We start from the raw sequence: 15,247 nt of genomic DNA, 5'->3' as shown, positions 1-15,247 counted from the left end.
GGGCACTCCAGAGTGAAGGCTGCTGGGGCCTCTTCTCCCAGCGGGATCTGGGCTCTGTCCAAGACAGCCAGCGGTGGCTACAGGAGGTGCCAAGGCCCTTGGCTTAAAGCGGCTGCCAGTACTAAGTCATAAGGTCCCTCCTCCTTAAGTGGGGAGGGAGCAAGCCCAGCAGGGCACATTCCAATGACAGGCAGCCCTAGAGCAGATGAATACCTGAAGAGCAGCAGGGTACTGCCTGTCACCGGGACACTGAGAAAATCATGGGCTCCACCCTGCCAGGAAGGAGCCTTAATGGGACTGTTAGGCTGCGGTATTTTAGATTCCACCAGGCAACAGTATTAGCCATGGATAAGGTGGGGGTGGGGTAGACTGGCCTCGCACTGGCTCCAAGCCCTATAGAAACCAAAGCCTGAGGCTAGGGCACCCTTCCTGCCACCCCCAAGACTCAAGCCAGGAAGTGCTGGCTTCCCCCTGCTTTCTGTTCCTATGGAGGGCCTTGCTTCTCTGATGGATGAACTTGTGTGTTTGAAAAAAAAAACCATCAGGATCTGGAGCAGCCTAGGGGGGATGGGCAATGCAGGCAGACCACAAGCCCTGGATGGATGAACTTGTGTGTTTGAAAAAAAAAACCATCAGGATCTGGAGCAGCCTAGGGGGGATGGGCAATGCAGGCAGACCACAAGCCCTGGCTGGGACACAGTGAAGCCAAGTCCAGTTGGGATGTGCTAGCTATGGGGGATTGGAAAGGGCCAGGGGTCGGGAGGGGTCATTTCCACAGTAAGAGAACAGTGAGAGATAAACACAGGTTACAGGGCCTGGCAACCTGTCGTGTTAAAAAAGCACCCCTAGGGGGAGCTGGAGCTCCCAGAAGAGGTTTTGCCTCAGGACTGAGTCCCTGGAGTCCCACAGTACAGCAGCATTCCTCAGCTGAGCCTGGTGGGACAGGCCTTTAATCCCAACTACTTGGGAGGCTGAAGCAGGACAAGTTCAGGGCCAGCCCTGGAAACCTACTGAGACTGTCTCAAATAAAAGGTAAAGCGAGGGCCAGGGAGATGGATCGGCAGGTGAGGTGCGTGCTGCAAAACAGCTGACCTGAGTCCAATCCCTAGAACCCGAGTAAACGTGGAAGGAAGAACAGGGACCCTGTGGCAGGAGTGCCTCCACCATACCTCACATGCACGCTCACACGTGCACATGCATGCACGTGCACACACTGGAGACTGCGTATAGCTTGGTGACGAAGTTCTTGCTTAGCCTTGTGAGGTAGCTGCTCTTCTGATGCAGGGTACATCAGTGCCAGCTCCTGTGGTAGATGGGAAAGGCTGGGGAGAAAGCCCTGAGCTCCGGAAGAGGTCTTGGAAGGCTGGCCTGGTGTTGGTAGCCTTGGGGAGAGGGCTTTCCTGTCACCTCGCCCTAACCCAGGCCCTGCTCCACTGCCACCTGCTGCCAAACAGAGGAACACCAGGAGAGACCAGTCCGTTGAGCTGCTTCCTTTATTAGAAACCAGTGAGATGTACTGAATGGAACAATGCACTTGGTATCTCTGCCCCTACCCTGGCAATGACACCCCCAGTACAGCCCAGAAAAGCCAGAACAAAAAAGTGAAGCCCTCTCCCTGGCCCCAGTCTATGTTTTGAGTGGAATTCAAGGAAACCGTGGTGAATCTCCTCAGGGGCAGTTAGTCGTCTGTAGCCCTGCCTTCGCTTTGCAGCAGGACAATAGTATCCTCTGGTTCTAGGGCAGGCAGACCAAGCCCCAAGACACTAGTTCTCTTGCGCTGTAGAAAGCTCGCGAAAACCATTCAGGGCCTTCGGGTCCCCAGGTTGGTTTAATGCTGGTCATCTCTGGAGACAGAATTCAATACCACAAAGACACCTGCTTCAGAGTGCCAGCACGTAAGGGGAACAAATGACAGAGAAGGGCAAGGCCTGAAGGTTTCCATGAAACTGAGTATTTGCAGAGCTTGGTGGGAGTCAACCTTCAGATGCCAACATCTTCAGACACAGGCACGAGTGGGAAAGCGAGCCCCATGTAGGCCTCAATCCAGGGTTAAGACCTTCCTACCCAGCTCACTCCCTACAGACTGGAGTCTGTGGTAGCATCGAGAGTCAATCCAAAGGCAGGGAGGGAAGGTCTTCAGACATAGCAGAGGACTGGGGCCAGGCCCACAGAGGCATTCCAACAGTGGCTGACTGACAGGTCAGCTGGGAGGGCCCAGGGCCCTTCTCGTTTGGTTCAAGCCAGTCACAGGGCTGCCACACTCCCAAGACTGTGGAGTAGCTTTGAACCCGTGATGGTGCTCTTTGGCCCCTATTCCCATGAGGGCTGAATGAAGACACCAGGACGGTTTGGATAAAAACAAGACTTAAAAACAAGCCCTGAGCCAAGCCCTGCAGAGCTGGGCAGGGTGCCCATCATGAGGCAGCAGCAGAAGCGGACTGAGCAAGCCACCTGGTTTTGGGGACAGAGTAGTTGTTGCCAGCAGATCTGTTTCTTCCAGGGCAGCCCCCTGGGACTCGCTGTTTTGTTCCATGACCAGGGTCAATGAAACCAAAGCTCACTCCAGAGATTTGTGTATCCCAAATCTCAGAGGCAATCTGAGCTGAGAGCTAGCCCCCAACTGATCAAGATGAAGACAAGAGGCCTTTCTACATTCCAGGGCCGCCCAAGTAGGAAAGACTTGAGCACTTCATTCTCTAAGAGTATGGGCAGGGCGAGCCCACTTGGGCACTTAGGACAGACACGTGTGTGTCTGCTGACTGACTGTGAGGCCGAGGGTGAGCCCCGCCTCTGACTCCTCCTGTCTGTAGAACTCAGTGCATGTTTGGCCAAGAACAGCAGCAGCTTCTTTGGTCTGAGTGTCTTGGAGTCACAAGTCAGCCACCTTCGCTGGCACATGCAGTTCGCAGCACAGGACACTGAAGGAGGAGGGTCCCCAGAAGCCTCTGATGAGAATCCCGCACAGCAAGGCTCTGCCTCCAGCAGCAGTCTACAAAGCAGGCAGCATCCCAAGCACACAACTGCCTTCAGCTGAGGAGATGCAGCATTAGCATCTGCAGAAGCCACAGCCTGATACAAATCCCTGCTTGCCCGCAGAACAGCTTCAGATCAGGGGCCAAGGCTGAGCCTGGCTCGTGGCTAAGGCTTCTTTCCCTACAAGCTTCCCCCACCCCCAAGATGCCAAGAGGTGAAAGAGCAAGGAAATTCCCCACTACGTATCATTTGGGGCTTTCTCCTAGAGCACAAGTTACAAGGAAGCTGGATGCGGCTTTCTGACAGTACAGCCCAATCCTCCTGGTCACTTGGCTGAACGCACTGAAGAATGCCCACATGGGCAGCCATGTGATCAGGGGCTTGATTACTTCTGGAGAAACTGGCAGCATCAATAACCATCACTACCACCACAAAACTCCACACGACAGCACCGGTGATCACCGGACAGTGGCAGTACTGCCCAGTCCGGATCGTCTCCAGTTACTGTTTGTGGCTGCCACTGTGGGCTGCACATCCTGGAAAGGAGACAGAGAGAGGACCACACAAGGAGATGGCTGATGGGCTGCAAGGCACAGGCAGGGGCTGGGGCTGAAGGGCCTGGGCATCCATCACCACGCCACCCCTACTCAGCCTCCCTGGGATACTCCCTCTATGCACTAAGATGACTTCAACAGAGCTTGCACTGATACGGTCTCCACAAGATCCCAGATATATATTATAAGGAGGTCCAAGGTGCCTTTCAAGTAGCCAACCATCCTAGGCAGTGAAGGCAGTCTCACGAGGAACACACGCCTGCAGAGTTGGCACCAGCAGGCTCAAAAGCCTTTGAAACCACTTGGTGGGATCATCCCCTGTGGGAGAAGGCCCAGGAGCTGGAAGAGGGACTTGGTTAATGAACTGTTTCCATGATTGTCACCAACTTCCTAGTCTCAGAATGCAGCAGTGGCCTCTGCCCAGGGCCAGCCCCGCCCCAGCTTGTCCTGCCACCCTGGAGACCCGAGCTCTCCCCTCAGCTGGCAGTCCTCCGCCTTCCCACCTTGTTCAAAGCCAGTCGGGCAGCCAATTCCAAGGGGAACTGGGCGAAGCTCCCAGGATCCCCTTTCTCCTGCTCCCCGAGAACAGCCACCTGCTTCTGAAGAAACAATAACTGTGCCAATACATGTCTGTCTGCCACTGTCCCTGGGCTCTAATTTTGAAGAATGACTAGATTCAGCTTCTTTCTCATTAGAGACCAAACATCCTTGTACATTTGGAACATGAAAGATATTTAAAATATTTATATATATATAATATATATACTTTTATTATTCACCCGTTAACTCCATAATATGCCAATCACGAGCTAGGTTCAGCAGTTACATTCCCTTGATCACGGCTGCACGAGGATGTTACTCAATGAAAACAGGGAGACCAGAAACATGGCCAAAGGTGACATCACGCAGCCTTCGCCATTGCAATAGAATTGTCAAGTTCGCTGGCGGTTTGGTAAAGCCGGTTCAGTTCTGTTCTGTTTGCCAGAGATCTCACATTTGTGAAAGTTGGACCAACAAGTGGTGGGGTTCCGTTTCCTGGTTTGAATTCTCAGTGGCTTTATCCAGAATCTCACTGGCAACTGGTTACTGTAACACCAACCCAACCTAGGAGAGCCAACGGGGAAAGGGCACGTTGAGTTGACAATGTCCAGGACTTTCCTGCCTCCCCAGTCCTGTGGTTCAGGCCCATTGAGCTCAGAGGAAAATTGTGTGCTGTGGGAGAGCAGACGCCATACGCAGGCTCTGTACCCAGCCTTCTCTGATAGCATACTTCTATCAGACGCTTAAAGGAAAGCTGAACACTGCCAAAGCCCCCAGTTCATGGCCAGCGTGCTGTAAACACTGACTGCCCATGCCTGGCTGCCCCAAGGAGGTGGGGGACGAAGGGGCAAGAAAGGGCCACACTGAGACGAGACTGGTAGCCCAGGACAGGAAAGACAGATCCCAATGGCTAACCACAGTAGCTCAACTCATGAGTTCCTCAAAACCGTGGGCCTCACGGTGCAGGTCTGTAATTCCAGCTCCTCGGGAACAGGAGGCAGGAGAATCAAAGTCTGCTTGGGCTACAGAGTGAGTTTAAGGCCAGCCTGAGCAACTTAGTGAGCTCTGTATCCAAAAAAGAACAAAGTATAGTGGCATACCTTCAATCCCAACACTTGAGAGGCAGAGGCAGGTAGATCTCTTTGACCTGTGAGTTCCAGGCCGTCTTGGCCTACACAGCAAGTTCTAGGCTGCATAGTGTCTCAAATTAAATTAAATACTAATTAAAAAAAAAAAACCAAACCTCAAGGTACACAGTGCCCTAGCATATGTGAGGCTGTGAGTTCTAGCTCCAGGACTAGTGAACAAACAGCATAGAAGCTCCTGGCCTGTCCATGCTCACCTGCTGGTCTGGCCATCAGATGGAACCGACTTTTCAAGGCCTGAGCACCAACTGCTGAGGCCCAGATTGATGCAATAGTGATGTGCTGCTGCAGCTGGAGCCGTCAGCTCCCTGCCTGGCAGCTCAGCCGCTGCGTCCAACACATACCTTCTCGGCCCCCATGCTAGGGCACTTCCAGTTGTACAGGTAATACTGCAGGTTGCCGTCACCAATGCCGAACTTGAGCTTCTCCAGGAACGTTTTGTTCTCCATGAGATCCAGTGCGTTGAACACGTCGAACCCTTTCTGCAGGACAGCAGGAGAAGTGACAACAGGTGAGGGCAGGAGGCTGCTCCCCACCTTCCCCCTGTCCTACGGGTAGCCAGCCATAGGGCATTTCCTTCAGAGGCTCCAGCTACAACCTGGTTAGCCAACTCCAGTTAGCGCTGAGGTCTCCAGATGTACTTCCCAGGACTGTCCCCAGGCCAACCTCAGGCCACCCACAGCCCAGGCTCTCCTCAGTGTCCCTCTGAGTGGATCAAAACTGGGGCCTGTTCCTCCCCGAGAAGTCCGCTGCTGTCAGCTTCCTAACTCCATGGCCACTCGACTCCCAGGTTCTCAGTGTGCACTGACTACAATTTGCTTTACAGGCTGCTTGAGGCTGTGACAAGGACCCTTCGAAACTCTCACTCAATTCATCTGTTCTGGAGAAGGACTGGCCTGCCCAGAGGCTGGCCTGGGTGCGGGTGGGCACAGAAACCTGAGAAGGGCAAAAAGACTGACCTACATCTTCCGGTCGGCCACTCCAATCATTCACCAGGGCAGAGCCTAGGTTCCCCTCCCATGCCGGAGAGCCAAAAGAACCTAACCCTGGGGCTGGCTGCCCAGTCAAGCTCCCCAACCAAGGAGTTCAGGGACTACTGGTCCTCTTCTAGACTGGAGTTTGGGGCTGGCTGAAAACCGCTGGGACCTTGCCTAAGAGCTCAAGGCCTCCCAGGCTATGGCAGCAAACTCTTTTGTTTTTTTTGTTTTTTTGAGACAGGGTTTCTCTGTGTAACAGCCCTGACTATCCTGGAACTCACTCTGTAGCCCAGGCTGGCCTCGAACTCACAGAGATCCACCTGGCTCTGCCTCCCGAGTGCTGGGATTAAAGGTGTGTGCCACCGCTGCCCAGCAGCAGCAAACTCTTGGGCTGTGCTCACTACTACTAAAAGCCCTCCCTTCGAGTCTCCGAAGACCATCTGGTCTACTGCTCACCATTTTGGCTAGAACAAGGGCGTCGCTCATCAGGTCTAGAAGAGGGGTCTGGGTGTGGACGTTGTAGAAGGAGTAAGCAGCTTTTAGACTCTTGTGGGTTGGATGGTTCATGATGGTGGATGGAAGCGTATAAAAGCTCAGGAAATCAGTCACCTCCCCGTTTGCATTCTGAAGGGAAGATTAGATAAACAGGTGTTGTCCCACATGCAAAGGACAGGCAGCCCGGAGACCAGGGTCCTCTCACACCATTTTCAGGGAGGTGAATGGGTGGATATTGGAACAGGATGTGCAGCAAGAGGAAGCACACCAGCTAAGGGCTCTTAGCCCAGGCTGGACTGTGGGCTGAGCAACCCTGCTGGGCATAGCCAGGAATGTCTTCACGTGGCTGGCATCCTCAGACTTCGGCTTTGGCATCTGGACCACACTAGCCCAGGCAGAGGCAGAGGTAGCCTGACTAAGGGGTACAGTGCTCTCTGTTCTGTACTGAGCAGAGGCAGGGATCAAAGGGATCCTTTCAACAATGCAAACTATCACCCTGATTTGCTGAAGACCAAATAGAGATTTCAGGAAGCCTAACATGGAAATACCAGCTCTCTGGGAATCTAGCCATTTCTCTGGGAATGGACGGCCAACTCACCTCTACCACAAAAGTGTCAATGATGTTCTCTTGGGGGTAGAACCAATGCTCTACCTCCTCCTGGCTCATGACTGGCGTGAGGTGGAACTGCTTCAAGTACCTGGTGAGCAGCTGGTGCACTACTGGAATGTCCTTCTTTTCCATTGGTCGTAGCCCAGCTGTCTTGGGGTTCTGGAAGGAGGACAGCAAAGACGGTATCAGATGCCGGGCGGTGGTGTCACACGCCTTTAATCCCAGCACTTGGGAGGCAGAGCCAAGCAGATCTCTGTGAGTTCGAGGCCAGCCTGGTCTACAGAGCAAGTTCCAGGACAGGCTCCAAAAGTACACACAGAAACCCTGCCTCGAAAAAACAAAAAACAAAAAACAAAACAAAAGATGGTATCAGATGTGCCTATCACCCTGGACCTGCTCACAGAGGCCCTCAGGAGAGAAATGCAGGTCATCCTCAGCATCACCCCTAATCCTTGGGGCATCCAGACTCAGCCTGTCTCTGGGAACCGGGCTGGTCCTTTCCTCCTTGGCAGGGCTAATGTTGGGGCAGAGGCTGTGGCACCCATTTCTATCCACGTGGTTCTAGTCTATCCTAAGAAAATACAGGCCTTCCCGTCCTCCCTCATGTCACTCTCCACAAAGCATATGACCTGCTACCCGCCGGGCGGTGGTGGCGCACGCCTTTAATCCCAGCACTCGGGAGGCAGAGCCAGGCGGATCTCTGTGAGTTCGAGGCCAGCCTGGGCTACCAAGTGAGTTCCAGGAAAGGCGCAAAGCTACACAGAGAAACCCTGTCTCGAAAAACAAAAAAAACAAAACAAAACAAAAAAATGACCTGCTACCCTAGGGCCAATTGAATTCAGTGGACGGAAACCACGTGATCCTGTGAACAAATACTGGAGGCTCAGTACAGACAGGAGTGCTGGTCCAATTGAAAACAGCAGATCGGTGACACAAATGCCATATGCCTGTCACTGCCCAACACAACCAGGACAGGGAGCACTTTTAGAACTTCAGTGTGGGCCCGGCGGTGGTGGTACCTTTACATCTCTGCTCCTAGTGCTCCACAGGGAGAAGGAAGAGGCAGAGAGCAGAAACGAGGATAACTTGGGCCAGCTAGCCTGGTGTGCACAGAGGAAAACAGTAGAGACCCGACCTCCAAACACACTGGCGATTGCTCACACACACAAATGCGTGTGCATTAAACTCCAATCTGGACCCTACCCTTCAAACTTCCTTGATAATCTCCATCTCTCTAGGAAATGCTTACTGACTCCATGCATCACGGCAGTCCCCAAAATGACTTCTCAACCCTGAAAATATACCCATGCTAGTTTCTCACCAAATACAGGGAGCTCCATACATCCTTTGGGATCTCGGAGCACCTGAGTATGGCTCTCTACCTGCCTAGAAGGCAGGGAGAAGAGATGGGAGGACACAGGGAAGAAGACAGATCCCACAGCCCTGAATTTTGTTCCCAACCTTTTCCATTCTTTTTTTTTTTTTTTCTTGAGACAGGCTCTCATGTAGCCTAGGCTGGCCTCAAGCTTGCTATGCCAAGACCGGCCTTGAACTTCTCATCTTCCTGGTCTTGCCTGCTGGGATCACAGGCACAAGACACCACACTCAGTTTTCCAAACCTGTTTGGCAGTATGTAACTACAGTGTGGCACTCTCTCAAGGACAATGACCCACACCCACACCCATTATTAGACCCATGCCAAGGTGAGGAATCCCATGTGTATTGCAGCTCAACTGATTCAGTCAGCAGACCTTTGTGCAAGCACGGTGTACGGATGACAGCTGAGGCCAGCGAAGGGAAGAAGAGTTCAGAGCTCAGATCCTGAAAGCAGACACAACTGGGATCTAGAATTGAAGACCTACTGGGTGGCGGTGGTGGCGCACGCCTTTAATCCCAGTACTCGGGAGGCAGGGCCAGGTGGATCTCTGTGAGTTCGAGGCCAGCCTGGGCTACAGAGTGAGTTCCAGGACAGGCACCGAAAAAAACAAACAAACAAAAATAGAATTGAAGATCTGCTCACTCCAGGCTGTACAATCTCTCAGTGCCATTCTGGGTGTGGGAGAGGGATTAGAAATCTGGCTTCTTGCCAGGCAGTGGTGGCGCACCCCTGTAATCTCAGCACTCGGGAGGCAGAGGCAAGCGGATCTCTGTGAGTTTGAAGCCAGCCTGGTCTACAGAGTGAGTTCCAGGACAGCCAGGGCTACACAGAGAAACCCTGTCTCAAAAAAACCAAAAGAAAAAAATCTAGCCTCTCTCACAAGTCCATCAGCACCACCTCTGCTGTCTTGGCAGAAGGGAGTGGACACTTGAGAGCTCACCACACTGCTCTGTGGAGTATGTGAGACAGAGATGAGATCAAGGTTCAGTAGAGAGATCCATTTTCTATCTAGGCTTCACCTAGGCTAAAATTACAGAGAAGTGCTGTTCTCCAAGCCTGTCAGCAGACAGCAGGGATGCTAAGCCAGGCACAGATTCAAGAGAACCAGGGAAATGAAACAAAAGCACACCCTATAGACAGGAAAACACAGAACCTGGAGACCAGGGGCCGGTAAATGGAAACCTCCCCAAACCCCGACTCCTGCCCCCACCCCAGAGCACCACTGGCCTCTGGCAGTCGGTAGAGCTTCATGGTGCGCTGCATGGTCATATTTCTGCTCAGGTGGGAGAACTTCACTTCAATCAGCTTCCGAGGGTTTAGGGACCGATGCCAGTACCTGTGGGGACACAAATGTCTGGCCTCAGAGGACTCTGGCCAGTCCCACTCATCAAGAGGACAAGGGCAGGGGACCTCCAGATGGCCTGGAGGCAAAGGCTCAGCTTCCTCCAGTGGGTCCGAGCTCCATGGGCCCTCCGGGAATTTTTTCTCCCTATTTTTCCATTTCAAAAGCCATTCTTTTGTTAGAGTATTGTCTGGGGAGCACACTCCGCTCCTGGAATCAGGTCAGTGGAAGATGGGTACTTGTGCCCAGAAGACTGGCAGGTCTGCTTACCCTCCTCTTCCTCCTCTTCTGTATTCACCTGGAGTTATTGTTTTTTCGGTTCTCTAGGCAGAGATTATTTGATTGTTTCAAACACCTTTCCAAGGTGAAGGCTGTCCTTAGATCACACAGGGATCAGACAAGCTCCCTTTGATCCACAAAATATTCATAATGAAGCTGAGCCAAATACTTAAAACTTAAAGGCATTTTCTACAAAAACCCAGGATTGGTCTCATCCTTAAAATCAAAACCCTCCTCTCTGGTGGTAATCCTATCTGAGAATGTCTTTCTGGTTGGTCTGAACGACACCCTCCACTACATTCCCAAAATGTTTTCCACCTGGCTCCCGCTGGCAACCCAGCCACCCACACCCCACTGAGGAGGCACAGCAATGCTATGTCTCAGTGACATTACTCCTCAGCTTGAGCCAGGCATCTGCGTTCACAACACCTACAGGAAGAAATTTTTACCTGCAGGTGCCAACAGGCTTTGGCAATACCACTCCGGCAGTGTAAACCGCTTGGAAAATGCCCTCCAGGTGGACCCGCCGGGTTATCTCTCGGATCAAAACTGGAGCCACCCTCTTGGAGCGCAGCTTCTTGTGGACACACAGGAAATTAATCTCCACCATCTTCTTCTCTCTTAAGAGGGAGGCAAAATGCTGACTGAGGCTTTTCCCACACAATGCGATAGGAATCTCTTCAAGTAGGCAGAGCTACACCTGAAGTGTGCATTTTGCTGTCATGTGCACCCAGCAGTCACTACTGGGGATCCCACCCACTGCCAGTCTCTAGCTTGCCTCACATCCTCTACTTTAAAAGGGAAGTGGGAAGCCTGTGAAGGCACCACTAGCACCTCCCCGTGGAATCCGGTGAGTGGGCTGGGGAGTCCCACCTGCAGCAGACAATGAAGCAGCATGAAGAAACCCCAGAGTAAATCAAGGCTCGTCTAGATCTGAGACGAGCTTGATCTTGAACTTGCTAAGTAACTCAGGCCAGCCTTGAGCCATCGACCCTCCTTCCTCTACCTTCCAAGATGCAGCTTAGATTACAGGTGTGTACCACTACTGACAGATCCTCTAAGATTCTGATCCCACAAGAATCTACAGCCTATAGACCAAGAAGACTGCAGCAGATGACCGTGAGACCATCTGAATCTGGGTCACACTGGCTCCTGCCCATTTCTGAAGCTGCTCAAGTGTGTCACCATGTGACTGGGGCAGGAATGCAGAAGTGGATGGCCTCAGCATTATTCACAGACAAAACTACCAGCTACAACTCAGAGACAGTCTCACTATGTAGCCTTGGCTGGCCTGAAACTTGCTATGTAGACCAGGCTGGCCTTGAACTCACAGAGATCCACCCACCTCTGCTACCCAAGTGCTGGGATTAAAGAGCCAACATGCATGCCAAAGCACGTGGTTCCCAGATGAGTTTTATTCCCAGCATATGGACGCCTCCACCTCACTGGCCCCTCCATCTTCTTTTCATAGGTAGACACGCAGCATTCTTCTCCCTCCCAGAGCAGCAGGACGGTGGTGACAAGGGCTGATGCTTACGTGTCATAGATGTGGATGTTTGCTGGGATGGCACTAATGAACCCAACCAGTTTCCGACTTGAGACCACTCGAACCCCGCAGTGCCACTGTGGGAGCCAGCCAGGTGGCCGGAGAGCCCTGGAACAAAGACCGGGACAGGAGCTGTGGTACCGCTTACAGCAGGCCGGAGAGCTGCTTCGGCTCCAGAGCCACGCTGGGTGCTGACCTGGGACTACCACTTCCCTGGGGGTTGACAACTATGTTTTCTTTAGGACCAAGGCTTCCTAGACTCCAACACAGTCAAGTCACAGGCATTTCTCAAAAGCACCTTTTTCTCTGTCACGCTGGAGATTGTGCCCAATCTTGCACATACACTCTAGCAAGTTCTCTGGCACTAAGCTACAGCCCAGCCTTTGCTGCTTTTTTGAAACAAGGTTATCTATGTACTCTAGGCTGGCCACAAACTTGTGACCATCCTGGTTCTGCCATAAGTACACCCCTACACTAGGTTCTGTGTTTCTGTTTTTTGAAACAGGGTCTTACTATGTAGCCTCAGCTGGCCTGGAACCCTCTATTTAGAACAGGTTGGACTTGAGTGCACAGAGATTTGCATGTCTCTACCTACCTCCTAAGTGCTGGTTTTATAGGCCCGTGCCACCATGCCTAGCCTTTATGTTCATCTCAGAGCCTGAACATGCAGGACTTCCATTTGGAAGCCAGTGGTTAGGGACTAACTTGGAAACCCTGGGCTTTGCCACCTGCCTCTCAGAGCATCTCTCTTTCTGCTTTTCCTATCCATTGGAGTGATCTCACTCCACTTTGGCCTCACGCTTCTTGGATGTTAAATGTAGCCCAGGCTAGGAGATGGCCCATCCAGGATAAGCTATTTCCTATAATTGAGCGTGCTTATTAACTAGGTAGTAAAGAACTTTTCTTTCAAATCTTAGCAGGTCTCATCTACTGTTCTCTCTAGAAAAGGTTACCATATGGTAGCTAATCTTTGCTTCTGGGTACCAATTCTGCACGTCTCCCTCAGCCAGTCTATTTTAAGGAAGATTTCTGTTCTAAGCACCACTTAAAGCAAGTCTCCAGACGCACGGCCTCAAGCACACAGCAGTTTGCCACTCAAAGACTGGCTCTCTGGAAAGATGAGAACTCTGTGTTCTTTTGTGGTTCTGTTCTCTGCTTTGCCCTTAAAACTAGAAGAGATCTTGGAGCTGGAGACCAGGCCATTACCAGACACTAAGCCTTTGGAGCCTTTGATCTCCTAGCCTCCAGAACCATGAGAAATTAACTTCTACCTTTTACAAGTTAGATAAAATTATAAAAAAGACACTCCTTACAACTTACCACAAAAGAAACTCTGGGGAATAATCAAATCGGAACATGTTATCATCATCTTCCACATAGTTCTCATTCAGGAGGGTGTACAGTTCTTTCAGCTGCAGAGAAATAAGTAGCTCATTGAGGTGATCTGCCAAGTAGAAGGCAACTCCAATGCCCTGTAGCTCCTAGCTTCAATAAAAGGACAAGGCTATCTACCAAAATCACCTCTAGTCTCACAAATCCGTGTCATCCCAGGCATGGCAAAGACTCTTTCAGAGTAAGTACCCATGGTTGCAATAAAAACCAGAACCACTAGGGGGCAGATTCACATACTTCATTACACAGCAGCATTAGACCATCATCTATTCATCAGAAGAAGTTTCCCGTTTGTCTGTGAACATGCTTTGGAGAAATGATTTTGGGGGCTGGTCAAGAACTACTTGACTGCCATATTATTAAAAAAAGAAAAAAAAGTTTGTTTTTTTTATCATCTAGCCCATAAGATTTTGTCCTTTTTCAGCCTTCGTAGCCTCCCATCAGCTGTCCCAAGTAGGTAAAAGCACTTACTGTACAAGTCTAAGGACCTGAGTTCAATCCTTGAAACTCACATAAAAGTAGGAGAGAACTGACTTCATGGAGTTGTCCTCTGACCTCCACAGGTACACCATTGCTGACCCTCTCCATCTCCCGTCTCCCTAGCTCCCAGCCCTGCTCTCTCCAGACAGATCTGTTCCTAAACCAGGGATGGTGGACAGGGCTCTTAAGTTAAGGGGGGATAAGCCGGGTGGCAGTGGCACATGCCTTTACTCCCAGCACTCGGGAGGCAGAGCCAGGCGGATCTCTGTGAGTTCGAGGCCAGCCTGGTCTACAGAGTGAGATCCAGGAAAGGTGCCAAAACTACAAAGAGAAACCCTGTCTCAAAAAAACAAAAAACAAAAACAAAAACAAAACAAAAAAAAAAAAGTTAAAGGGGAGGTCGGGGGACTATTCACATTTTCATCATTCCTTACAGAGAAAAAATTCCAAACTCCTAACCCCCTGATGTTAAAACAAGAGGAGAGCCGGCGTGCTGGTGCAGGCTTGCCATCATAGCACTCAGGGGCCTGAAGCAGGTCTGACTCAAATTCAAGGCCGGCCAGGGTTACATAATAAGACTGTTTCAAAGGGAAAAGAGAACATGGCTGGGGGAGAGAGCAGCTGACAGATTACCTGTCTACAGTCCAGGGCACACAGAGCTCTGTGTTCAGTCCCTAGCACCATACAGTCAGGCGCTGGTGACACATACCTGCAATACCAGCAGACATCTACCTAAAAAAACAGACCCAAAACAAATGCTAGGCATGGTGGTGCACGAATGTAATCCCAGCACTTGGAAGGGAAATGGAGCTCCATGAGTTCAAGGCCACCTTGGTCTATATAGCAAGTTCCATGCCTGCTAGGGCCACATAGTTAGACCCTGTCTCAAAACCAAAACCAAACAAGAACCAAACATATGGATGCACACTTGCACATGCACACTCACAGGTATGCACATGCTGCCCCCATACACATATCAAGAATAATAAGGAGCTGGAGAGATGGCTCAGTGGTTAAGAACATTTGCTGCTCTTCCAGAGGACCCTGGTTCACTTCTCAACACCCAGATCAGGAGGCTCACAACTGTAGCTACAGGGGATACACTGCCTCTGACCTCTGTGGTCCCCCAAACTCATAAGCACTGTGCTGGTTAGTTTTTGTCAACTTAACACAATCTAGACATATCTAGGAAGAGGGAATATTAATTGAGAAAATGCCTCCCTAAGAGTAGCCTGTTTCTGCCCTGACTTCCTATCAGTTATGGAGTTGTGAGCCAAGAATTCTAAGTTGAAACAAACCCTTTCCTCCCCAGTTGCTTTTGTTTGTGGTGTTTTATCATAGTAACAACCCTAAGAGAGACATATACCCACATGCAAACTCACATTAAAAGTAAACCTTTAAGCCAGGTGGTGGTGTCACACATCTTGAATGCTAAGCACTAGGGAGGCAGAGGCAGGCATATCTCTAAATTTGAGGCCAGCCTGGTCTACAGAGCAAGTTCCAGGACAGCCAGAGATACACAGAGAAACCCTGTCT

The 15,247-nt window shown here is 51.2% G+C and overlaps 1 protein-coding gene across 1 annotated transcript in view; it reads right to left on the bottom strand.

Moving 5' to 3' along the window:
* Nucleotides 1-1,475: 1,475 nt before the first annotated feature.
* Nmt1 (N-myristoyltransferase 1) overlaps nt 1,476-15,247 on the bottom strand; it is a 52,939-nt gene continuing 39,167 nt past the window's right edge. Inside the window, exons 6-13 of the mRNA XM_059270732.1 lie at nt 13,160-13,251; nt 11,831-11,947; nt 10,743-10,913; nt 9,900-10,008; nt 7,283-7,453; nt 6,646-6,813; nt 5,557-5,694; nt 1,476-4,631 (exon numbers count right to left, since the gene is read on the bottom strand). Coding sequence (XP_059126715.1) covers nt 4,611-4,631; nt 5,557-5,694; nt 6,646-6,813; nt 7,283-7,453; nt 9,900-10,008; nt 10,743-10,913; nt 11,831-11,947; nt 13,160-13,251 — 987 coding nt within the window. The 3' untranslated portion in view covers nt 1,476-4,610. The remainder of the gene's footprint in view (nt 4,632-5,556; nt 5,695-6,645; nt 6,814-7,282; nt 7,454-9,899; nt 10,009-10,742; nt 10,914-11,830; nt 11,948-13,159; nt 13,252-15,247) is intronic.

Source organism: Peromyscus eremicus, chromosome 8a (genome assembly GCF_949786415.1).
Source record: "Peromyscus eremicus chromosome 8a, PerEre_H2_v1, whole genome shotgun sequence".
Lineage (NCBI taxonomy): Eukaryota > Metazoa > Chordata > Mammalia > Rodentia > Cricetidae > Peromyscus > Peromyscus eremicus.
Note: the sequence above shows the minus strand (reverse complement) of the source record. Positions and strands in the feature narration are given on the sequence as shown.